The sequence below is a fragment of the Adiantum capillus-veneris genome, chromosome 17 (genome assembly GCF_014529385.1).
Source record: "Adiantum capillus-veneris isolate H3 chromosome 17, ASM1452938v2, whole genome shotgun sequence".
NCBI classification, from domain to species: domain Eukaryota; kingdom Viridiplantae; phylum Streptophyta; class Polypodiopsida; order Polypodiales; family Pteridaceae; genus Adiantum; species Adiantum capillus-veneris.
In genome coordinates, this window is record NC_140947.1 from 89,503,585 (window position 1) to 89,529,775 (window position 26,191).

The window sequence follows — 26,191 nt, forward strand, 5'->3', positions numbered from 1 at the left end:
GCAGGTTGCAGCTTGTGCATAATGCTGTTTGTGGGCCCATGCAAACTCCGTCCTTGGGCAATTACCTTTACTTTGTGACTTTCATTGATGGTTACTCTAGGCATGCATGGGTATTTCCGCTTAAAGCGAAGTCCGAAGTATTTATGCGCTTCAAACAATTTCTGGCTATGGTTGAAAATGTCTCGAAATGTACTATGGACACCCTCCGTTCCGATCGAGGGGGGGAGTATATGTCTCATGAATTTAATGCATTTCTAGCTAGTCCTGGGATAAAACACCAATATACAGTGCCTTATACTCTTGAGCAAAATGGTATTGCTAAGAGGAAAAATAGGTCATTTACGGAAATGGCACGATGTATGGTCAAAAGTCAAGCTTTTCCACATTCATTTTGGCTTGAGGCCATCATGTGCGCCACTTATGTACTTAATAGGTGTCCTACGAAAGCTTTACATTCTATGACTCCATATGAAGCATGGCATGATAGAAAGCCTAGCACATGCCTGTTTTTGGTTGTTTGGCATATGCTTTGGTGCCACAAACACATCGCAAAAACTTGGATGATAAGGCTGTCAAATGTATTTTTGTTGGTTATAGTGCTCAAAGCAAAGGTTACAGGTTATATCATCCACAAAAAAAGCGTATTCTGGTTTCACGGGATGTGTTTGTGGAAGATTCTATTCAGCCCTTGCTATCATGTACTAGAGATAGTAATGTAAGCTCATAGGACATTTATGACACTTTGTTGCCTCTTTTCAGTGGTTGAAGTTCAAATGTAAATTTCAATGAGGCAAATGTATAGTCTATGGGGGTTTTCTGAAAATGTTACATATCAGCCTATTACTGATGCAGATGTACATGATGTACTTGATGACGAACAAGATGAAAATGAGCAGGCTAGAGGTATGCCAAAATGGCTGGTGCATACATTGTGTGACAGTAAATTGGATGCACCTTTGTCTAGTCGCACTCGTTTAGGCTCTCGTCATGCATGTTATCCATTAGATTGTTATGCTTTGGCTACGTCTGGCTTACATGATGTTGTTTGGAACCTCTGTCTTTTGATGAAGCACAAACTTTTAAAAATAGGATGGCTGCCATGAAATCAAAATATGATGCACTTATAGAAAATGACACATGGACTTTATGTAATTTTCCTCCTAGCAAAAAGGCCATTGGTAGCGGGTTTACAAGTTGAAATGCAAGCTAGATGGTGAGATTGATCGCTATAAGACTTGACTTGTTGCAAAGGGTTATGCACAACAAGAAGGCATAGATTATGAAGAGACTTTTGCTCCCACTTGTCGTATGACTACTGTGCGTTTTCTATGTGCATTGGCAGCTAATTTTGGTTGGGATGTACATCAATCAGACATTGTTATGCTTGCTTGAATGGTGACATATGTTACTGCTTATAGAAAATGACACATGGACTTTATGTAATTTGCCTCCTAGCAAAAAATCCATTGGTAGTGGGTTTACTAGTTGAAATGCAAGCTAGATGGTGAGATTGATCGCTATAAGACTTGACTTGTTGCAAAGGGTTATGCACAACAAAAAGGCATAGATTATGAAGAGACTTTTACTCCCAGTTGTCGTATGACTACTGTGCGTTTTCTATGCGCATTGGCAGCTAATTTTGGTTGGGATGTACATCGATCAGACATTGTTACTGCTTGCTTGAATGGTGACATATGTGAGGAAGTTTATGTAATGCAGCCTCGCGGTTTTGTCAAGAAAGGACAAGAGTATAAGGTGTGCAAATGTAACAAATATTTGTATGGGTTGAAGCAATCTCCTCGTTCTTGGTATGAGAAGGCTGACACTCATTTAGTCAGATGAGGCTTTTGTAACAGTCCAACAAAAAGCACATTGTATGTAAAGTGTGAGGGTGATGTACTTATCATTGTGGTTCTCTACGTGGATGATTTGTTGATCACTGGACCAAATGAGAGACATATTGCTGAATTTAAGGCTAATTTGAATGCTACTTTCAAGATGAAAGATTTGGGACTGTTGCATCAGTACTTGGGTATGCCGTTTAAGCATTGTGATGGTGCTATTGCCTTGTGTTAGAAAAGTTACATAGAGACATTGTTGTGTAAGTTTGGACTTGAGGATTGCAAACCTATTGCCACTCCCATGAAAACACGTTTGAAATTGAGTCTTCATGATGCTAGTGATCTTGCAGATGTCACTCTTAACCAAACTGTTGTTGGATGCCTCATTTTTGTATGCAACACCAGGCCGAATATTCAATTTGCAGTCTCATAGGTCAGTAGATTCATGCATAGCTTAGGGTCTAAGCATTGGCAGGCTGTCAAGAGGATTTTTTGCTACTTGAGTGGCAATTTACATATTGACTTGTTTTATCCCAAGGGGGGATCATTGCCACTAGATTTGCATGTTTTTTAATACTTAGACTGGGCTGGTTGTTTTGACACACGAATGTCCACAAGTGGTTTTTGTTTCATGCTTGGAAGCTCATGCATATCATGGTTGAGCAAGAAGTAGCCTACTATGGCCACTTCTAGTTGTGAGACTGAGTACAAGGCAGTCTTCATAGCTATGGTTGAGTGTGTATGGCTCAGATGCCTTATGGCTAATTTGGGAGTTGGACAGGACACTGCCAACGCTATCTACACTGACAGTCAGAGCGCATTGGCAGTTGTGAGGAGCCTAGTTTTTCATACTTACACAAAGAACATAGAGGCGCATTACCACTATGTCAGGGAGAGGCTCTCAATAGAGAGATCAGCTTTGGCTTATGTGCCAACACATGACAACCTTGTAGATCTTTTCACAAAGGCATTGTCTCGTGAGAAGTTTGAAGCTTTTTGCAAAGCTTTGGGCTTACTCCCCTTTGTGGGCTGATCATGTCCTTAGGGCATGGCACTTTCTTTACTTTGTGTCATCTCTCGTTCACCGCATCACTCCATGGAATTTTATTTACCATATACGTGTGGTAGTGATGTGTGTGAACACATTCAGGACTGATGGGGTATTTTTTCCCTCACTAGGAGGTTTTTTCCCCCGTGCATAGTATATACGTCCATCACTCTAGGGCTAATTGATCTTTCCATTGCACACCAAGTAATACACTCTCTATTGTGTGCCTTGAGCTTCCTTCGTCTTCTCTAAGCTGTGTATGTTTTCCTGCAATCCTAATTCCAACAGAAAAGTCCCAAAAAGTATGTACCTATTTCTAGAAGAGGAGGGGGCGCTAGTAGCTGGTTTGGGCATCACTTTGGCATGACACACTGCCTATAAATTCACCTGCAAGTCTCAAATTTTAGTGCTGACAGATGTGTCTACTACCGTACGACAATATGTATCTATTATACGGAATGGTGCAAGCTCTTCATCACCATTTCCATAAGCTCTTCTCTCTCATTCGCGGAAAGAAAAAGAAGAAGAACACACTCTCTCTACTTGCTTACTATCTCCTCTCTCTTTTCATGGTGTACACACTCTCCGATGGTTTTCAAAGTGAAAACTTCCACATAGTTCTCATCACCGCTCTCTTGTGGCAAAGCAAAAAGCTTTCGAACAGCCCCTAATAAATTCTAAAGCACGGTGAGAATCTTTAAACTCCATAGCCATCATCTAATTCTCTCTCTATGTCGTTTTTTTAGTAGCCACTCTCTCGGTGGTTGTTTTTTCGTATACGAGTACATGTATGGACTTTCTGGGTGTGTATGAGATTGCTCCATGCTTATTTCATCATATTTAGCATACTAATTTATACACACGATGTGTTAATAGTCACGTGTGTACATAAAAAGCGCTTTTCGTTTCACGTCACGTAGGCGATAGGAACACTGTTTTGGTCATATCTCACAAACCTTTATGAATCAGGCCGAACCCTTTAAAAAAGAGATAAAACACAACATTTAAAACATTTTCTCTCTGTGTTTCATGTGAAAATTCCGCACGAGCTAAGAGTTATGGTAAAAAAAAAGCTTATTGCCTATCATAATAACTAATATCTAATTCTCCTAAATGATTTTCTCATGTTAAACTGATCATTTAATATGGGGAAGTATCAGGGGAGAAAAAGCTAGATTATTAGTAAGGCTAGCAGACTGGTCATAGTAGGGGGGTCCACACTAGGGATCCAAAGGGGTACCATCTGCAGAAGAGCAATGTGCAATGTGCAATGTGAAATGTGCAATGAATGGGCTCCAAAGACCATAGGGTTCAGCCCATTAAGACTTCCAAAAGGTTAAGTTCCAAAATTTCAAAGTGTAAGTCCAATGGTCAAATGTTAATGGAATTGGATGCTTTGTGTGTGTACAAAAATCCAAATAGCTAGAGGACAAGTTAGAGGGCGAGTAGGGAAGATGACAAAGCTTGAGAAGTGACTACACACACACACACACACACACACACACACACTATACACCTAAACTTACCCTTTCCACAAAGTAAAGAGGACACATGTCAGGCATGCAAAGAAACCCCCAATTCTTGCATGAATCCTATTGGATGGGCACAGAGGTGGACCAATGAGAAGTTAGCTAGTGTAAACTAAAATTTTATTTTTATAAATGCTCAAAAAAATAACCAATAAGAAATAGTCTCCCTAAAAGACTATTGGACAGTCAAAAGGTCCAATGATAATTAAGAAGTTCCTAAAATTGCTTAATTCCTATTGGCCAAAGGACTAAAAGGTCCAATAGCAAAGCAGATAATTAAATTAATTATTTGGCATTTACAAAATGGAAAAAAGGATGGACACTTGTCACAAGGCTCTTGACTGGGCCTCTCAAAGGCTATTGGCCAAATTATTTACGGGCCAATAGGAAGCCAGCAAGAGTAAAACTCATACTCAAATACTATTGGCTAGGCTTTTCAAGGGCCAATAGGAATGCATCATGAGTAATTGGCAAGGGGGGTCAACCAAGAGGAGAGAGGGGGCTGTTTTGAAGGGCATTATTCTACACACACTCACACAACTCATGTGTAGAGCAAGAAAATCATCTCCTTCTCCAAGCTTTAATGGAAAGCTCATCTTCTTCTCCAAGTTTGAGAATGGAGGCCTACACCAACAACTCTTGGATATGGAATGCAAATCCAACCAAGAGCTAAGCTTCAATGCCATGCTTCTCTCCTCTATTATCTAATTACTAAGCTAAGCTAAGCTAAGCTACAAGAGTAATTAAGTAAGGAAATACTTCTTTCTCGTAAGAATACTCCTTCTTCCTCTAGATCTACTCTCATACCCCGCTAGCTCTCACCATCTTCGAAGGTGTGTGAGGTCTTGGGTCTGAGATCAACGAGTAATTGATGTTATGTGTTATCACGTGTAAGTTTGGTGCATGAAGCTTCCATCTTCATAGCACCGACGAGTTTTTACCAAGGAACACAAAGAATTCTATTGTACAAAGTCTCTCTTAATGGGAGAAGTTATAATACAAATGCCTAATGGAGGGGGGACCGGTATATGTAAATCCAATCCTCAATAGTTGTCAATTGTTCTATTTCTCTCCCTCTTTCAAGTATTGTTATGCCAAACTAATTAGGTGTTATACTAATGTTGTTCTCTCCAACCAAGCACTCTTGTATGCTCATTAGGAATTTGCTCTTAATGAAATGCTCACTATGTTAAGTCATTTTCCGCTATTTACAAGCTTTATAGACCAGTAATTGTTACATTGCCCACTGCACTGTCAACATATTGAACCCCACAACCTTCCTTGGAGAACCACTATATAGATTCATAAGATGAGCAAACCCACTTATTCAACTAAAAATCTTGATTTAACTTGATGATAAATGTATTTAGGTCTCCAATATCACTTCGTGAGTGCGAGATATTAACTATTCCATGATCGGGTTTACCTACGCGTATAGGGGTGCTACCAAGGGAGAGTACCATAGGACGTCGTGAGTTGGTCAAGTTGTTCATATGTGCTTTATGATTTGTTTTGCTGAGTTGATTTCAAATTTTGGATGCCCATAAACTTATATGAGGATATATGGTTAGTCAGCCCAAATCGTATATGCAGATATGAATAAAGTGGCTTTCTTTTCGTGTTATTGTTTGTTGCATGAGTCTCATATGGGCAAAATGATATAATAAGATGTTAGTATATATTATGGAGCTGAGTTTGATGTATTGGTTCGAGGTCAAATACTTTCATTTGTGTGTTATGCATGCATCCGAAAATGGCAAAAAGTTATTTTTCGCATATACGTGAAGTTATGGTTTATGCTTGATCAAAGTGACAGAGCTGTTTTGTATCATGTTTATGTTAATGGAATGATGTCATATGATGTATGGAATCTCACGGTTGGATGTAGATGCCTCATATACATGTGTACGTTGCTTTCCATCCTTTCTAGGTCAAAACTAGCTCTATGTGTTAGGGAGGTGAAGTACAATCATAGTGCATCACTTATGCATGATTGGATATTGTCAAAATGGGATTTCGAAATCATGTTTAGTTTCTAGTCGGACGTATTCTTATGTATAAAAATTTCATATCTTAAGGGCCATGTGTGTGGGCTTAGTTTGATTGCAGTGGATATGTCAAACTCCAAGTATGAGAGTTCGTTCAGTATGAAATATGGTTTATGGTCAAGGTTTGAGATCCCTCATGGATTATGGTTGTGATTTTTTATTGTGAAAGCCAATGTGGCTCTTGAATCTTTCTTTTGGGATATGGTTATGCTACCAAAATGCTGCCGAAATTTTTTTAGCCATGTTATGTGCTAAAGTGGTTTTGCGGGATGGATGTGCATCACCTTGAATTGGGTGGAGTGCTCACCCATGTGATGTGATTAGATTATGGTTTATGATTTTGGATTGGATCATGAAGTGGTTTTGATGGTTTATTGTAGATGTGTAAGGGTACAGACCCTGTACAGTCAAACTGCTTGAAAAAGATTGTTTGTACATATGAAAAATGCTATTGTGATTGGACTCGTGTGTTATGTTTCTCATGGCAGCGTTGCTACAAGACTAGGATCACCTACATCGCTTAGCTTTAGACAAAAGGATCGATGACCTGGGGCTTTGCTAGATCGGGGGTGTGCCTAGGTCTTCTTTTTTGTTAGGCTCATCTACACGGTTAGTGCATCGGGGACTGAATGACGTACACGGCTAACATGTCGGGGATCTTGCATTGACTTTGTCTGAATTCTCGATGCTGGGTATCGAAGAGGTGTGGGCGTAAACTGATATGGTTTGTATTGATACCCTATCACCTGCTGGCATTTGGGATACTTTCAGAGCTCGGGTTCATGGAGGGAGGCAAAGCAGCCTAAGCCTATGTCTAGCTCAGGTAGGTTAAATGTGTTCTGGCTCGCTCCCAGCGAAGTAAAATTCTCTCTGTCCGTAGCGAAGTGGATGGACAAACCAGTCGATCCCTACACAAGGTGCGATGCTCTGCTAGTCATTTTATATTTTTGATGTTATGGTATACCTAGATTTTGTTATTGTATTAATAGATGATTGTGTGTTTCATGTAGATGGAACATTTAAAGATTCTTTTTTGTCATTCTAATGTGTCTCTATAACTCGCAATGGGATATACACATATATTCACCCTCCACAATGTTATTTTTCTCGAGTATGCTTTCATGCATATCACCCATTCCAAGGTAGCACTAGTCGGTAGGTGTAATCTAGATACAGTCCGGTTCATGGCCTAAACTCCATACTAGGTTGGGAGCTAAGAACTCCTCCCCTATGCAAATGTATATTGAGATTGTATATTGAAAATCGTATAAAAGTGTAAATTGTGTATTTTTGTGCATAGACCCTTGAAGAGGGACATCTTTCAACTAGTATCAAAGCCTAAGGTTATGAGGATATCCTAAAGCTTGATACTAGTCGGGTCAGTTATGCATCATGCACGCATTTATGCATACTGTTTGAAAAAGAATTATGTATTCACGATTCATCTATGAGTGACATTGATTGGTGGTGTCTGCTTGACTTGTCTTTTTGTATGGGATTATATGGTCTTGAGCTATGGAAAAGTGATTGAAGTGTTCAACAACTATACCAAGGATTTCTTTTAATGTTTGTTTTGTAGTAACAAATGACTCCTAAGGTGGCACTTGAATGCTTTCACAAGGGGAACAAGGTTTTGGCCATAGTATTCAACAATATGGCAATGCAGTTATGGAAGGATACGAAGGAACTCTTTTACCTAGAAATTGGGACCAAAGTCTTTGTAATGCCAGAAAACACAACTTGTTGGAAAACTGTTGACCGTAGTTACCTTACTTGTCATCAAGAGCCCTTCCGTCAATTCTTTGTTTACATCGATGATAGTCCAAGAGATTGGTTTCTAAAGTCCAACTTTAGACTACTTCAACTTAGGATGAGGCTCGATCTAGAAGATATGTACTACTACTTGGCAATGCGCTCATAGATACTTAGGATTATCGAAGTTGCCAAAAGTTTGAAGCACTTGCAACTGTCATAGGAAAAGAGAAGCTAGAAGATGACTATTGACCACGTTGTCTTGTGGGAGGCCGAAGGGAATATCGAGTCATGAGAGTTAAAAGAGTAATTAGAGATTTGGCCCCGAAACATTAGTAATGTTGTAAAGAAAACATAACAATCAAATTTTGATAAATAAGGAGCATCTCAATTTTGGTATACATGTGTACTAAGTTTTGTCTCTCCTTGTCTTGTTTTTAGATGGATCTTCTTAACCATCTAGATGACCTTCCAAGAGATTTTGCATTAAATATCTTTTTCAATTATGCACTTTGATTCAATTTTCATTGGGGAGTTGAAGTTGTTCGAGCTTTAAAGGGGACTAAAGATTACCTTGTTCCAAATAGTTACATAGCATGGAAACTGTATATCGAAGCACAACTTGAACATTGGACCCAAGTGCCCGATAGATACATAATTGACCCACAGTTTTGGGTCAAGGAGAAGATTCAAGATTCCGATATCAAAGTGCAGGAATATGTTCTTTATCTTAATACGTGGTCACTCCTAGATATATCGAGCCGTGAAATCATCCTTAGTAGTAAGAAGACTCATGCTTAACCAAAGATATAGCTTCTGTGAACAAGTCATAATCCGAGTCTGGAAGAAGTCAAACAGCGACAACCGATTCTATTATCTACCTCAAAACTGGTTCAATAGATTTTACAGACCTATCCTTAAATTCAATCCTCACAATGTCACCATTACTTTCGATGACTATGAGAAGCTTATATGTATTTGCGATTTTGTTCAGGCATATCCAATGGCAGTAAACTCAAGTAGGTATTTCTATAAAAATGATGTCAATGAATGAGACGCTCTTGTAAACTGCTTTCACATATTACCATCCACGAACGTATCTCGAGGGGAAGGGATTACAAAGCTATGTATTACCCTTACAAATACCATTGTTGGTAAGAATTGGAAATTTCTTCTTGGTAAAAGCATTTATTCATGGAATTATAAAAGCATTTATTCATGGAATTATAAAAGCATCATCAAGGATACATGATATACAAGTGTAGAATTTAGTCAAAAATCTTTTTGCAAGTAGAGCACTAAGTTGCTATTTCTTTACTACTAGACTACATTAACATGAGCAACGCATATTCATGTCCATCTTACCCAAACTTAGAGAAGTGAAAAACCTACTCATGGCTCTACCTAAATGATGAATGTTACAATGGATATTAATCTCATTTACAAGATTGGTATAGATGTGAGTATTATTAAGCCTATGTACCAAAGATACTTGGATGACGAGTGTCCTTCTCATGTAAGGATTAGGGAGGTTTGAGATTGGCAATACTTATGAAGTAGTTTATTAGTTGCCCAATTGACACTTGCCAAAGCTCGCAAAAATACTAAGAACTTAAGCGAAAGGATGTTGGTGATAGTACCAAGAGGATGGGATCTGCTTTGATACCAATCAATGTTGCACGGATGCACATATAGCTTGGAGAAGATGAAGAAGCTCAAGACACACAACAAAGAGCGTATTGCTTAGTGTGAAGATAGAAAGATAAGTTAGCCCTAGAGTGATAGTCATATATACAATGCAAGGGGGGAAAACCTCCAAGTGAGAAAAAAAGTGCCCTGACAGTCCTAAGTGTGTTTACACACATCACTATTGCATATATGGTAATAAGAATAGTTAGAGAGAGCTTTTTTTTCTTGTATATGCATGAATAAGATTTAGATAAATGGACTGCCAAACATTGTGTCCGACCCCTACCACCTTTACCTCAACAAATGCTACATAAGTTTGGTATATGCATAACCTCAACTTTCATTGTGTTCAACCCAGTAGTGCGGCATACCACCTTTACCCCAACAAATGCTACATAAGTTTCATCTATACCCAACAAGGTCTTTTTGTAAAAACTTCTTCGTGGAATTTTGCATAAGGTTATACTAATGCTTTGACGAGGTACATTCTTTTTTGCTACTTTCACATTCTAGAGATCGCCCAAATGACACTTCACTTATAAGAAATGTTACATGGAGCGCAACAAAAGTCAAAGCATCATCAATCTAGTACACTAGATGAGAGAGAAATCCATCCTCGCAAACAATACTTCCTCAAGTGCTTAGATAGTTTGTTGTGTTCTTGCTCCACACGTTTTGTAGAGATTGGAACCATGGTTGAATTGTACATGTACAATCTCTCTCTCTCTCTCTCTCTCTCCCTCCCCCCAACAGACAAGCCCGTATTATAACTTATGATGGATTGAGAATCCCCTATGTTGTTATAATGAGCCTATCACAATGAGGCAAGCTGTGATAAGAAACTCGATCCATATGTTGGTGATAAAATTTGACTCGTGGTAGAAAGTTCATTAATTCATGAACCACACAAGCAATGGGCCTTTGACACCACATATGGCATAGGGTAAATGTCCCATATTAAGGACACTGAGATCGGGCCGGCTCAATCAAAGTCTATGCTATGTCATATGAGGCATGGAGTAGCTCATTGGGAGCTCAAGCGGTAGGCATCACGTCGTCATACGATGGAGATCCCGTCACTTGAGCGACACAACTACAATTATCAGTTCAATAAAACAGAGAGCCTAAAGGCGGAAGTTCGACAAGAGGGCTTGATCTCACGATCTAACGGACACAACTCTCCATGAGTGTCTGAGATAACCACTCACATACCGGCTTGTACGTCCCCTAGTGCACCAAGTGTCCTTTCTATCGGGGTAAGGATAGGTCTTGAAAAAGGGTGTGTCCCATAATTGGCCCCTTTACCCTAACATAGCAAATCATGAAAAAAGGCAAACTGACACCATTGCAACTCAAGCATAATTAATAGCTAGTAGCATAAAGTGCTCTCTCTCTCTCTCTCTCTCTCACACACACACACACACACACACACACACACACACACCTCAAGTTTCCTCTTGAGTAACATGTCTCGAGTTTAAGACTCTTCGCCAACCCAGCAGACTCGAGCACAGATTGATTCAACAATAGACCTTGAGGCAACACCATCATCATCCTTGACCCCTTGGGAGAGAGACGACGCCCTACTGACAGAGGGTCCCCATGTACACTGAGCTTGAATGACCAGCCGGTAGATACATATAGGAGCTCCTATGGGATTGTTCCTACTACAACCTTAAAACCTTCTCTTCTTCTTCTTCTTCTTCTGTAGACAACACACAGGTATAAAATGTGCCTGAAAAACGAAGAACTTAAGTGGTTCTTAACCGTCACTTGAGTAATTATTTGATGGAATCAAAAAATATAGAAGGATGGTGGATCTGTCCCGCAGAAGGAAAAAGAACATCAATAATTAATAAATAAAATAATAGACACCTAATGTATGCTGCAAGGCCCTTTATTGGAACTTTGGAAGCCTGGACACAAAGCCGGACTTACCGATCTCGCCTCACCTTGTATATAAGAGCAAGACCAAGTGCCTGACCTTAGAAGACTCAGAGAAATCCTAGACATGCATATATTTGTAAGAGGAGACCTCTGAATGCCTAAGAACCTGCCTGCAAATGAAATGTCTCGGCCAACTATATTGTCGAAAGTTAGCCCTCGTACAAATGGCACTGCATTTGGATCAAAATTGTCATCTGGATGTTCACCAGCATCCTCAGTAACGTCGATGGCTTTCAACATTTTCACCATTGTCATACCTGAAATTGTCACATTCTCCACATAGCCTCCTCTACCAGGAGCTGTTTTAATCCTTATGCCTGTGCCCGTGTTGAATATTTTTATATCTTTCACAAACACATTCTTTATACCACCCGACATCTCGCTCCCAATCGATATGCCAGAAAATGGGGTTGTGCCTGTAAGGCGCCTTACTATAATGCCTGAACTTGGACGACCAATAGCGATGCCATATTCGTCCCAACCACTCTTCAGCGCAACCAAATCATCACCATTACTAATGTAGCAATCCTCTATACAGACATTTGTACAGGAATCTGCAGACAAAAAGAGAAAGGTTTAAAACATGGCAGAAATAATGATCAATCAGGCGTGGGTCATTGATACCAAACTACAAGTTCAGAGCCCAAATCACGTAAAAACAAACAGTAACAAAAGGGCTAATTAACAGAATATAGAGAATTTCGGTTTCCATTTTTAAAAAGTAGTTATGTTTTGACCATATGGCCGAATCTTAACCTTAGTGTGGATTCCTAAATTAATTGAAAATTCCCAAACTCTCTAATATCATAACAAATTTGTATTAAACATTAATATTAATAGCTATAATACCCACTTCTTCATCATATGTTTGATACCAATGGTCTCAAATGCAAATTGGAAGCACATACCTGGGTCAACGCCATCTGTATTTGGAGCTGATCGTGGGGCAAGAATAGAAACCCCTTTCACAATAACAGAGCTGCAATACAAAAATACATTATCTTGGTCCTTCAGACGGGCTCGGACAAAATTAAGCTGAGAACTATAGTGTGGAATCTTACTCGCAATACACAGGATGGACAGTCCAAAATGGAGAATTTTGGAGCACCACATTGGTGATAATAATTTTTCGAGAACTGACAAATTCGACAAGGTGGCCACGTGTGTATATCAAAGATCGTTGATACCACCTCTCCCACCAAACTGCTCCCTGTCCATCAATGATGCCCTTTTCACCTAATCACATAAACATCCGGTAGAATGCTCCTGTTACAAAGAAATCAAGCACTTAAAACAATAAACTTCCATTGCCTTCAAGGTAATGGCCTATGAATGCTACAATATGGTTAAAGTAATGACCTGTAATTACCACATCCACCAGGTCTCGTCCATGAATGAAGCTGATGTACCTTCCACCAGGACGTTCTCGACCTCGACCATAGGATGGCAGAGGATCTATAACTGGCCAATCTTTGATATTCTGTTTCAAGTTAGTTCAGGATAAGTAAAATAATCTGTAGAAAATCTGGAATAAACCATGGTGTTGTCTCAAAGTGTGAAGTAATAAGGCAATAAAACTAAGTACGTGTTTATGTACAAACAATGATGAATCAAAAGAAACATGTTTTGACATGAAGCTAGCTTTGTGGGAAAACAATGAGCAAAGTGAGAAAAGAAAAAAGAAAAAGAAGCCTGCGGCACCCTTAGTAGCATGCAGATATCGGTCAATGGAGCTGGGCATGAAGAGCGATCCCAAAATGATCATGACTGCTTGAGGACAGATAGACTTCCCCTTTAAACATTAGCCTTGTAGTGTCTTATGATTGTAAATTTGGTTTCAATAATCTTGCCAGAGCTGAGAGCTGAGGCAGATCACAACAGCTGAGTGAAAAACTATAAAGCTGAAACTCCAGCATTACAATTTACGAGCTTCTTACATAGCTGGCATGAATACGCAGGGGCACAAAAGCTTCAAATGCATAAAAAATAGCATCATCGTTGTCGGTGTCCCAGGATGAGTCTCCGTCAATGGTGTGATGCGATGAAAAGAACATGGCAGAAGGCTGTAGCTGGCATGCTGATAGGATGGCCACTATGCTGACCATACATCCTTCCTTGGAACTTACGATTATAGCTGCTCAGTTGAAGACTGATACCATGATGATGAATAGAATGAAATGCACCTTCTTAAACTTTCACTCACAAAACTCCAAGCTTAATTCACTCCAGAAAACATTTCATATCTTGGAAAAGTACCTGGGATGCAAGAAGAACAGCTCCTTTTTGCAAAAAGAGAGTAAAATGGCTTGTAAGGTTGAAGCTACCGGTCAGCCATCTACCAGGAGGTATGGAGAGCTGTGTGCCTCCTCCCACGGAAGTATGCAGAGAGGCAAGCCTAAACACAGCAGCATGGAACGCATGGGTATTGAGAGTAACGCCATCGCCAACACCTCCGAACTCGGTAATGGAGGCAATGTGAGCTCTATGAGGCAGGAAACGTCCATCAAGACAGCTCTCTGCTACACGCAGAGCCTCAAAGTCGAAAACGTCATTAGCTGCTGCTAGAAATGAGAAGAGTCGAAATGCTTGAAGTACAAGGCAGAGTGGCAATTGCCTTCGCATCTTTGGAGTAAAATTAGGGTTTTAGCTATGGCGTTTGGAAGGTGAATGACTGGATCAGCTGATTGCAGGACTGATGAGTTGCTGAAATGCAGCTGTGCACCTCGCTTGAAAAATGAGCGTTCCGGCTATGGCTATTTGCGCAGCTTTGAGCTATGACAGATCGGGGAGCTTCCGAGCTTGGTGAGAAGCGAGCGAGCTGCATGTGCTTGTTGCACCTACCAGACTCCGTTATGTATATATTGCACTTTATTAACTTTTTCAAAGAGGAGAAAGTGGCACTTACACTCTTTGGTCTAGAGCGTTTGAACTAAATCAACATGAACAAAACACACACAACCCCCCCACCCCACCCCCCCCCCCCCCCTCTCCTCCTTCCAAAACCCCAAAAACAAAAAAAAGGTTGTTCATTAAGCCTACTAATATCGTCGATAGCTTTCGTTCGTCTCCCTCTCTGTCTCTCTCTGAGCACGTTGGTTGCAAGACACATTGGCCGCATTGAAGAGGCATCGATACGTGTCAGAGAGAGAAGGAGCCAAAATCTCTTCCCCTTTTATAACAGTATAAATTGGCCTCCCCATTAGAGGGGGATTGAGTAATTGACACCTCATGTCTCCTCTTTGAACTATGGTCCCAAAGAGACGAGGATGACACAGTGAAATGATCTATTGTTCCTTGTCCAATCCCAAGGTGACGCTGATGGCAAGTGTCAAGGATCTATTGTCCATTGTCCAATCTCTCCATTATGTTACAAACAAGGTGAAGGGATCTATTGTCCACCATCCAATCTCTAGATTAAGTCACAAGTGAGCTCCTTGTGATCCCATTTAAAGTGAACCTACTTCCCAATGTGATCTCTATGTGAACAATATGAGAAAAGGTAATTTTAGTCCTCAAAGAGACTTCCCTTTCGTCGAAACGCACTTACACTCTTTGGTCTAGAGCATTTGAACTAAATTAGACACACCCAAAATATGCCCAATGTGGACCAGGTTCTCAAGTGAACAAATAGTAAACTTCAAGCACACGTTTTATGGGACATTGTGCATAAATCTTCTTGCTATTTTTGTGGTAAATGGAATGAAGGAATGGGCTTAAAGTGATAAAAGCTTAAGAAATGAAGGAATGGGCTTAAAGTGATAAAAGCTTGAGAAATATCCATGATGATGTGGAAAATCTTGACATAATTTTTGCGGATTAAAACGGGTTCAAAATGACTCCTGAATCTCGATTTTAGTGCTCTCAAAGCAGTACAACAAATTTCATGAAAAAGTCAACACATGAATTGGAGCTTATGATAAGTGCACAAGCTGTATATGATCTATAGATCACTCGTACATAGCCCAAGCAAGGAGTCAACCCATAAAGCAAGGAAATGGGTCAAAAAGCAAGGGCTTTGTCTTAGCATGCAAGGTATGTACTAAAATAAGCAGATACCATAGCTTTCTAGGGTGCCACCTCCCTTGCTCGGAGTGTGTGTGAATATAGAGCAAGCCTGACCTGTTAGGCCATGTTTCGACTCCTTAGAAAGCTCTCTAAAAGCGCAATCTCACTCTCTAATTTGTTCTTTCACTTACTAAGCAGATAATCTATCGTGACAAAAGCGAAGAAGAGGGATTTTATTAATTCCCAAAGCTTCTCATTTTAAGTCACATAACCATCAATGTGTACTTATCTTCATAATTTGACCTCTCTCCCTCTTTGTACGACTGTCCAATTCGCATAACCGGATGCTTTTTTGAAAGGGTGGCCTATATTGCAAGTGCAAAACAAGCAAAATAGAGTTACTAATCACCTCGACTAATTACCCGATTGGTGAAGTTCTAAGCCTTCGCAAAGTCCCCAATAACTCACAAAGATCTCTGTAAATTAGCATTTCTTTGTTGCATGTACTTTTTATTCAAATGGGATTCACTCTGATCATAATGACAAGTCCTTTCACACTTAAGGAAGGGAGTCTTCCTTAGAAAATCGACCCTCTACATTGTGTCAATGTCAAGTTTTTCTTGTTTTGCTTGTATTTATCATTGAATAATCATGATTAATTTGTGCAAGCGTTACTGGATTTATCATTTGCAGTTATAATTTAATTGCAGTGGTACCAAAGCAGCCGGTTCATTCTGTCTGGTTGTAGAGAGCATGGTATATGGGCACCATGGATGTGGATGCTAGGGGAGCTCTTCTTTTTTTGCAAGAGCAAGTGAGGATGTCTGATATTCAAGAAATTAACACAAACTTGTTAGACCACATGGCATGTAGGTGAGGGTCTATCTCAAGGCTATGTGAGCTATGCAGCAAGAAACATCCATCAAGATAGCTTTTTGGTACAAGTCGAGCCTCAAAGTTGAAAACATCATTATTTGTTGCTAAACTACATGAAAAGAGTCAAAATTCTTGAGGCTCAGGAAAGGCCAGTAGTAACACAAGCCAGAGTGGCATTTCCCTTCACTTCTCTGATGTAGAATTAGGGTTTCAACTATGGCATTTGGTTCATGATAAAGGGATGAGGTTGAATGTCTAGATGGCAAAATTGGTGAGTTGAAGAAATACAATTGTGCACCCCACTTTAAAAATGAGAGTTCTGGCTATGGCTCTTTGTGCAACTTTGATCTATGATAGATCCTAGAGCTTGGTGAGAAGGAAGCAGGTTGTGTTGGGGTTAAGGCCTATGTGCCTTGACCGGTCGCCCAGGTACCCTATACTTATAGTGAGTATACTGTATAGGGGGAGCTGCCACTTCACAGTCTCCCCACCCACATAGTGTGTGTGTCTCCTTCTCTCTCTCACTCTCCGTCTGTGGTGCTCCCCGATCCCCTTCAATTGGTATCAAAGCGTCGGTGCGGAGGGAGCGCGTGTGTGCATAGTCACGACGACAACGGAGACGGAGCTTGTGGCCATGGAAGCTTGGAGATCAGATCTATGAGCGTGAGCTTTGTAGGAGCTTGAGGGAGAGTCGGCGTGAGATCGTCGTTTCTCCGCCTTTTCAAAGAAGCTTTGGAAGGTTGGATTTATAGATTTGTGTGGAGCAAAGAGAAGACGTTCAGGCAGAAAACGTGGGCAGCCGATTTTGCAAGTCGTTTTTAGTGCTGATTAGCAAATTTTCTGCAAATCAACAGTTTTTGACATTCTGTCCGTCCAGGAAGTAGAAATGAGGTGCTACAGCATGACGAACCTCTCTCTGTGCTGCCAATATGTGTCGTCCCTGTCAAACAGTGTACGTCTGGCAATTTTGGTGATAAGGGCAAAAGGAAGATGCGTTGCCATTATTGTAAAGCTAATGATCACTTGATCAAGCAGTGTCCTAAGTTGAAGGCCAAAGCGGCTAAGAAGAAAGAGGGTGGCTCCACTGCAAATGCTTGTTCCACTACAAATGCAACCATCGTTGAGTCTTCTGTGAAAGGAGACTGTGATGCTGATATTGATGTAGAATGGGCTTTTAGTGCAGAGTGCACTTACAATCCTACTGTCCATGATACATGCATGTTAGTTGTGCTGTAGATTCACATGTGTGGTATTTCGACAGTGGTGCTACAAAGCACATTACCTCACATAGTGAATTGTTCACCTCTCTCGAGTCTGTCCCTCATGGGAATTCAGTCACTTGTGCCAACAATGCCTCTTATCTAGTTCAAGGGGTTGGAAAGATAGTGCTTACTGCTACAAATGGCAGTTCTTTCACACTTATTGATGCACTTTATGTACCTGGGATCAAGAAGAATCTTTTGTCTGTATCTGCACTTGCTAGACTTGGACTTGTAGTCAAATTTGTGGATGACACATGTACAGTTCATGATCTTAATTTTGGTGATGAAATTGTTGCATCTGGGCTTTTGTGCCATGGGCTGTATAAGCTCACTTTGTCTGACAAGTGTGGATAAAATTTTGCAAATGCAGTTGCAGATTCAAGGTTTTTATTCAGATGCAAAACTTTGGCATGCACGTTTTGGTCATCTGAATTTTGCAAGTTTGCTGCATTTGCAGAAATATGATATGGTTGCTTCTTTGCCGCCTTTTGAAGCACCTGTCAAACATGTTTGTGAAGGCTGTATTTTGGGTAAGATGCCGCGTTCGAAGTTTTCAAAGGATGGTTCAGTTAGGGCCACATTCAGGTTGCAGCTTGTGCATAGTGATGTTTGTGGGCCCATGCAAACTCCGTCCTTGGGCAATTACCTTTAATTCGTGACTTTCATTGATGATTACTCCAGGCATGCATGGGTATTTCCGCTTAAAGTGAAGTCTGAAGTTTTTATGTGCTTCAAACAATTTCTGGCTATGGCTGAAAATGTATAAAAATGTACTATGGCACCCTCCATTTTGATCGATGGGGAGAGTATATGTCTCATGAATTTAATGCATTTCTGGCTAGTCGTGGATAAAACACCAATGTACAGTGCCTTATACACCTCTGCAAAATGGTGTTGCTGAGAGAAAAAACAGGTCACTTATGGAAATGGCACGATGTATGGTCAAAAGTCAAGCTTTTCCGCATTCTTTTTGGCTTCAGGCCATCATGTGTGACACTTATGTACGTAACAGGTGTCCTACGAAAGCTTTGCAATCTATGACTACTGTGAATTTTCTATGTGCATTGGCAGCTCATTTTGGTTGGGATGTACATCAATCAGACATTGTTACTGCTTTCTTGAATGGTGACATATTTGAGGAAGTTTATGTAAGGCAGCCTCGCGGTTTTGTCAAGAAAGGACAAGAGGACAAAGTGTGCAGAAGTAAGTGTTGTAACTTTGGGCTACTATGGTGGATGGAGCCGGAGGATAGCCATGGGAGCATAGCATAACAAGTTGAACGAGAGAGAGAGAGAGAGAGAGAGAGAGAGATGCAACAAAAATAACGCTATATTTTTTATAAAAAAGGTCTTTACATAGAGTTCTCTCTTGCCATGCAACCTTTACTTTAGCTGAACTTTATTGCATGCCTATAAGAGGCTTTTCCCACTGACCGGCAAAGGGCTTGAACCCAACAATCCCCCCCTCAAGCCCGAACTGGACAAGCAACTCATGATACCTCAAGTTTTTGGTATAGTCGGCAACCGTGAGTTTTAGGTTTTCTCACAACCAAGGATTTCTGGTGTATCCATAACCTGGTGCTAGATTAGTAACCCCCCCTTGAACAGATAGGGTGTAGGTTAAAAAAAGTTAGCTACCAAAATGGAGTTTTTGGTTCACTTCCAAACCTTGGGTTTATGGTGTACCCAGTAACCTCATGAGAATGCAACAAAAATGGGCTGAGAACTGACAACAATTGGGAGGTCTTACCATTTATGGATGGCAATGTCTATATCCCGTACATATTTGGACATGGCTGTAACTGACATTTGATAAGCTAAAAACAAGGCTTTTGACATGAAATATATGATTGTTTTTTACAATAGACAAACCATAAGTCTATGACACCTAACAAGAAAAATAGAATAAAATTTTGGACTGTGTATATGTCGAGTGTTCTGAGCAAACCGTTGAATGAGCTTTCCTTTCCTACTGCATGAGCTTTGAATTTGAAGTCGTATACCGCATTTTTGAAGCGAACATCCATGCATGACAGCTGATGCTGCATATAAAACAACATAGCTCCAAATCTCCGCTTGCACCATGATAGGATAATTCTTGGGCACCATCATCATGTCACTTTTCTTCATCTCCACATCACACGTCATCTCGCCACTCACTAGCAAACTTAGTCTCATACGCCGAGACTGCAATACTCTGACCGATATGCCGGACTATGGGGTGTGAATGGCTTTATGTATGAGTTATCACACTGTGTGTGAATACCCGCTTGGATAGGGCGTTGAAGACCAAACCGGGTGGCCCTTTGCTTTCAATGTGAAAATCAACACAAAAAAAAAATTCTTTTGTAACGAAGCAATAGCGCAGACAGAGATCGCGATGGAGGAGCTGACAGTTGGCAGCGCTATGCAGCATATGAGGAGCACCGGCTTGAAAACCCAACACCAGCTTCAACTGCCGCCTGCTAGCAGCATTTTGAGACGCGAACCTGAATTGCCTGTCCGCCTGCAATGACTCAACCTCTCCCAACTTTCTGTGCCTATGGCCCCCTCTTGAGCTGACGTCTGTGTCACTTCAACGGCGCCTTGTCTTGCCAGCACCAAGATCTTCTCGCTTGCCTAGGACTCGCCTTGTGAAGGCTCTCTGTAGGAGGAAGACGAATCACCTGCAGCAGCGAGCACCGAAGCTGGACAAAAAAAAAACGCTTAAAAGGAGGTTGCTTTCATGCCTTGCATAGTCGCCATCTCAAGGCTCTGATACCAGTTGTTGTAACTTTGGGCTACTATGGTGGATGGAGCCGAAGGATAGCCATGGGAGCATAACAGAACAAGTTGAGAGAGAGAGAGAGAGAGAGAGAGAGAGAGAGAGAGATTCGACACAGAGATGCAACAAAAATAACGCTATATTTTTTTATAAAAAAGGTCTTTACATAGAGTTCTCTCTTGCCATGCAACCTTTACTTTAACTGAACTTTACTGTATGCCTATAAGAGGCTTTTCCCACTGACCGGCAAAGGGCTTGAACCCAACAGTAAGAAGGCTTTGTATGGGTTGAAGCAATCTTCTCGTGCTTGGTATGAGAAAGCTGACACTCATTTGGTCAAACAAGGCTTCCGTAACAGTCCAACAGAAATCACATTGTATGTAAAGCGTGAGCGTGATGTACTTCTCATTGTGGTTCTTTATGTAGATGACTTGCTAATCACTGGACCAAATGAGAGACATTTGCTGAATTCAAGGCTGATTTGAATGCTACTTTCAAGATGAAAGATTTGGGACTGTTGCATCATTACTTGGGTATACAGTTTAAGCAGTGTGATGGTGGTATTGCCTTGTGTTAGAAAAGTTACATAGAGACATTGCTATGTAAGTTTGGACTTGAGGATTGCAAACCTATTGCCACTCCTATGGAAATAGGTTTGAAGTTGAGTCTACATGATTCTGGCGATCCTGCTGATGTCACTCATTTATGTATGCAACACGAGGCCGATATATTCAGTTTGCAGTCTCACAAGTCAGTAGATTTATGCATAGCCCAGGGTCTAAGCATTGGCAGGCTGTCAAGAGGATTTTTCGCTACTTGAGTGGCACTTTACATCTTGGCTTGTTTTATCCCAAGGGGGGATCATTGCCGCCAGACTTACATGCTTTTTCGGATTCAGATTGGGCTGGTTGTTTTGACACGCGAGTGTCCACAAGTGGTTTTTGTTTCATGCTTGGCAGTTCATGTATATCATGGTTGAGCAAGAAGCAACCTACTGTGGCCACTTCAAGTTGTGAGGCTGAGTACAGGGCAATCTTCACAGCTATAGTTGAGTGTGTATGGCTCAGACGCCTTATTGCTGATTTGGGTGTTGGACAGGACAATGCCAACACTATCTACACTAACAGTCAGAGCGCATTGGCAGTTGCGAGGAACCCAGTTTTTTATGCTTGCACAAAGCACATTGAGGTGCATTACCACTATGTCAGGGAGAGGCTCTCAGCAGGAGAGATCAGCTTGTCTTATGTGCCAACACAGGACAACCTTGCAGATCTTTTCACAAAGGCTTTGTCTCGTGAGAAGCTCGAAGCTTTCTGCAAAGCTTTGGGCTTACTCCCCTTTGTGGACTGATCATGTCCTCAGGGCATGGCACTTCTTTTTACTCATGTGCCAGCTCTCATTCACCGCGTCAGTCCAGGGGGGATTTGTTACCATATACATGTGGTAGTGATATGTGTGAACACACTAGGACCGCCGGGGCATTTTTTCCCTCTTTAGGAGGTTTTTCCCCCCGTGCATTGTATATACGCCCATCACTCTAGGGCTATCTATCTTTCTATTGCACACTAAGTAATACACTCTCAGTTGTGTGCCTTGAGCTTCCTTCATCTTCTCCAAGCTATGTGCGTTTCTCTGCAACCCTAATTCCAACAATCACAAAGATGAACCCCATCCATTTGATAACATCTTCATTGGAATTTCATCCAACTATTTTCATTTGGCATCCACATGAACCACTTTACCATATTGACTCTATGAAAACCATCACATTGACTGTAAACTTGGCATAAACCATAAACCAAACAAAAACCCAAAATACATTCTAAGCTCAGCTTTTCACACAATGCCCGCAAAGTGGCTTGATAGCATAGTGGTCCTTCAACCCCAACATAAACCACTCTATTTACAAGCATGTTTGCAAGTGTAAAGTAGATTTGTAGTGTGCTATGGGATTCCATCCATGCTTCAATAGTTTAGTCAGCATTTTGTGTATACTTGTTGAGAGGACTGCGCATGTTTGGTAGACTAGATTTGCACGCATTTCTATATGTGTGTCGTTTGAGAGTATTGGATTGAGGTGCATAAGAAGTGTTGTCTCTCAATGATTGTACTTCTCCATTGCCTCGTAGAAGCGTCTTTCTCCATTTCATGCCATTGAACTCTTTCATCTTGTATGGACTACCTTCATGCCTTAGTAAATCAAAACTTCCTGGATTGACAATTTAGGTGTGTAAGGGTATTAATACAGAAAGGCAAAAAAGTGCTAAAGAGACCTTCCCCATCACAATATTTTTCAAGTGTTTGTTTGACAATATAATTGAACAAGTTCATACGTAAGCATTTTATCTTAGAAAATGGAGAGGGTAACTAACAAAATGACCCAAAGGAATTTGTACAAGGATCTTCATATAGATCTTGGGTGTAGAACATGATTTAGGTGGATAATAATACCTTTTTGATGGACTTGGCAACGTGTCAAAAAAAATAGTGGCCATTTAGGCATACTACAAAAAGAGTGGAATCAATGTTATCAACTTATTTATGTTATCCCTCAGCATGCAAATAAGTTGGGAACAAATCGCAACAATTAGCTTTGAATCTTTGCATAAAGAGCCGAAAATACTAGTTGTGATCAATGGCGAGATAAAGTTCTTAAAATGCTGGTTATGGCAAAAGATTATTCACAAAATGTCAACAACAACTGTGCAATAGTTCTGAAGTTAGAGAGAATGTGTGAGAGGGGATGAATAATAAACAATGGGCATGATGGGCTCTTCAACAGAGGGGATTGCTTGCGCTGAGAAATGATAGCTATTCCTTAACGGGTTAAGGCAAGCCAGTAATAAGCTAGGAGAAGCTTGTAATGTGTGAGTTTGGGTGAGAAAAAATTGTGGGAGAGAGAGAGAGAGGGAGAGGGAGAGAGAGGGTTGATGGGGGTGTGGAGAAAAGAGTAGCAAGATTATGTGCCTTGCAAGACCTTATTGTAGTGATGGAGGTGCACAATTTTACATGTGATATGATGCAATTCATAGGGGATATAGATAGGGAGGTGTACACAATTCCTTACAAAGTTCACTGTAAGATAATGGTGAAGTTCCTTATTGAGAATGGTGGCCAAGTTTCCTTGGGGACATGGATCGATCCCTCTTGAGGGCGTCATTAGTGACCCCGCTAAGCGCCCTGTTGAGCCCATTTGGTAACGTACTTAGACGGTCTAATGGAGGTGGTGCGAAAGCCTTCGTTTCGGAAATGGTGGTGCTGTTGGTAGTAGTTCTGGACAGTCGGAGTGGCATATGAATTGGGCGCTCTCTTGTACGCCATAGCTGCAGCCGCTGCTGCTGCTGCCGTTTTAGAAGTTGACGATGGCGATTTTTTTGAGGCCACCGCCGTCGCAGCAGGAGAAGACGAGGTGGGCGATTCCTTTGTCGCCATCGCAGAGAAAGAACGAGTGGGCAATGCCCTGTTTAGATCCATATCCTGCAGCAGAGGCAGACCCCTGCCTATTCCTAGTGAGCGATGCTTTGGCAGCTTTTCAAGCTCCTCAGACAGGTTTGATCGCTTGGGTTTGTGGTCGTCTTTCTTGTGAAAGCTCTTCAACAGGCTGTTGAAAACGCCACGGAAGCCTCCGCTTTCTGCTTTTTTTCGCGTTTGATCTGCTGCTACAGAGTCGCTTTTGTTGCCCTGAGAGGAAGCAGAGGGAGGCAGAGCAGGCAAAGCAGAGGAAGGTGAACTGCCATTAGCAGAAGAGGGCATGGAGAAGACAGGATATATGAGTGAGCTTCGCTTCTTCGAAGCTTTCTTCACGAGGTAATTGGGTATCATGAATTGCGGCAGAGCGTACAGAGATCTGGGTATGTAAGAAGGTTGCAGAGGAGGGCCTTGTATTGTAGGTGATGTCAAGTTTCTGAGAAGCCTGCTGCTAGAGCTAGCAGAGCTTGCCATAGCTGCTGCTGCATTGACTGTGGTCAAGCAGCGTCCAAGCTGGTTAGATAAGCAGAGAAGCTCAAAGGAATCATAGAGAGAGCTTCCGCAATCCCATGTGGCTGTGTTGTCATCGTTATCGCCGCTGCCGTATCCTTTCCTCTGCAGATTGAAGCACTTTTGAGATTGATGATGAGGAAGCAGGCTGAGGAGGGCAAGAGATTGACCAGTACTCATGTTGATCAATTGCTGCTTGTTGGGGTCGATCAAGTTGTGCTTGTTGTTGGGGATGGATGTGTGCGGTGAAGGCAAGGAAGGCTTACTGGACGACGAAGATTGCAGAACGAGGGCCTCTGCTTTGAACCTTGAAGCTTGGGGAACAGGGGAGACCACATTTAGTTGAGGAGAGAGATTATGACAAGGAGCATGAGACATAGGTACACACATTCCACTACCCATGTCTGTCTGTGTGTTTTGATCAGCATTAGAAGAATTGGCATCACTTACAGTATAGTTGCTTGAGCTTGCGTTTCCTTGATGCCGTGCCACATGTGCAGGTGAAAATGGACTCTGCTGCATCTTCCCCTTCCCACTCCCGAGCACATTTGTACCCTTGCGGTTATGCCGATACCATGCCAATGCGGCGGCTTTCCGATGTGCCATGGTCAAGCTTTCCTCCCTTTCTTTCTTGCCACCATGAGCCCAATCCTCCTTGCCCACTTTCTTCCTCATGGTGAACAATCACCTACTACTCTGCCCAAAGGATGCCAAATAGAATCTCCACTTTCCCTTAGGAGGCGATTTTACCCCCTACAAATACACCTCACAAACTCACCTTCCACAAGGGGAATAGCATGCCAAGCAATATGTTTATAGCCCTGTCATGGAGATCAAAATCAGTGGGGTTGAGTACTTGCCAGGGATACGAAGCGTCGACACGACCTGTTCGCTCAGTGGGGGCAAGCTCACCTTGTTAAGTGAAATAGAGTACTAGCAAGATACCTTCGTGGCAAGCCCATCGAGTGAAGTCGAAATCGAGTACTTGCAAGAAGCAAGCTGTTAAGGGTGATATAGCTTGGCAAAACTCAATAGAGCATGTACATATGTTGTGGAGAGAGAGTATTGGCAAAGTCGTGAACAGAGCTTGAGTGGCATGGCAACATTGGTACCTTGGGTACAAGCTCAACAATTTAAGGTAACCAGAACAGACAAAGACACATTCCTCTTCTTCTTTCTCTTTTGCCTTGTTAATGCAAAAGAAGCACTTTTCTAGAGACCCACTTTCTCAATGTCTAATATTTTTTATAGCATTTCATTGGACTACTACTCGATGGGACACCTCACTCTTTGGACATGAAGACCCACCAAAGCAAACAAGCCAGAGGTGTGTGGTCTCTCTCTCTCTCTCTCTCTCTCTCTCTCTCTCTCTCTCTCACACACACACACACACACACACATTCTCTCACACACACACACCTTTTGAAAGATATTTTTCCCTATTGTTCACTAT

At 41.4% G+C, this 26,191-nt stretch overlaps 2 protein-coding genes across 2 annotated transcripts; both read right to left on the reverse strand.

Annotated features, from left to right (window-relative positions):
- Nucleotides 1-11,663: 11,663 nt before the first annotated feature.
- On the reverse strand, nt 11,664-14,706 carry LOC147437675 (putative polygalacturonase). The gene is made up of 5 exons (XM_086487172.1): nt 14,111-14,706; nt 13,214-13,334; nt 12,916-13,090; nt 12,763-12,833; nt 11,664-12,408 (listed from the first exon to the last, which is right to left on the reverse strand). Exons 1-5 carry the CDS (start codon nt 14,474-14,476, stop codon nt 11,783-11,785), a joined length of 1,359 nt encoding a protein of 452 aa, XP_086343298.1. The 5' UTR covers nt 14,477-14,706; the 3' UTR covers nt 11,664-11,782.
- An 8,703-nt stretch (nt 14,707-23,409) lies between these two features.
- On the reverse strand, nt 23,410-25,876 carry LOC147437676 (uncharacterized). Its single transcript, XM_086487173.1, has one exon. The coding sequence runs from the start codon at nt 25,411-25,413 to the stop codon at nt 23,932-23,934; it is 1,482 nt and encodes a 493-aa protein (XP_086343299.1). The 5' UTR covers nt 25,414-25,876; the 3' UTR covers nt 23,410-23,931.
- Between the last annotated feature and the right edge of the window lie 315 nt (nt 25,877-26,191).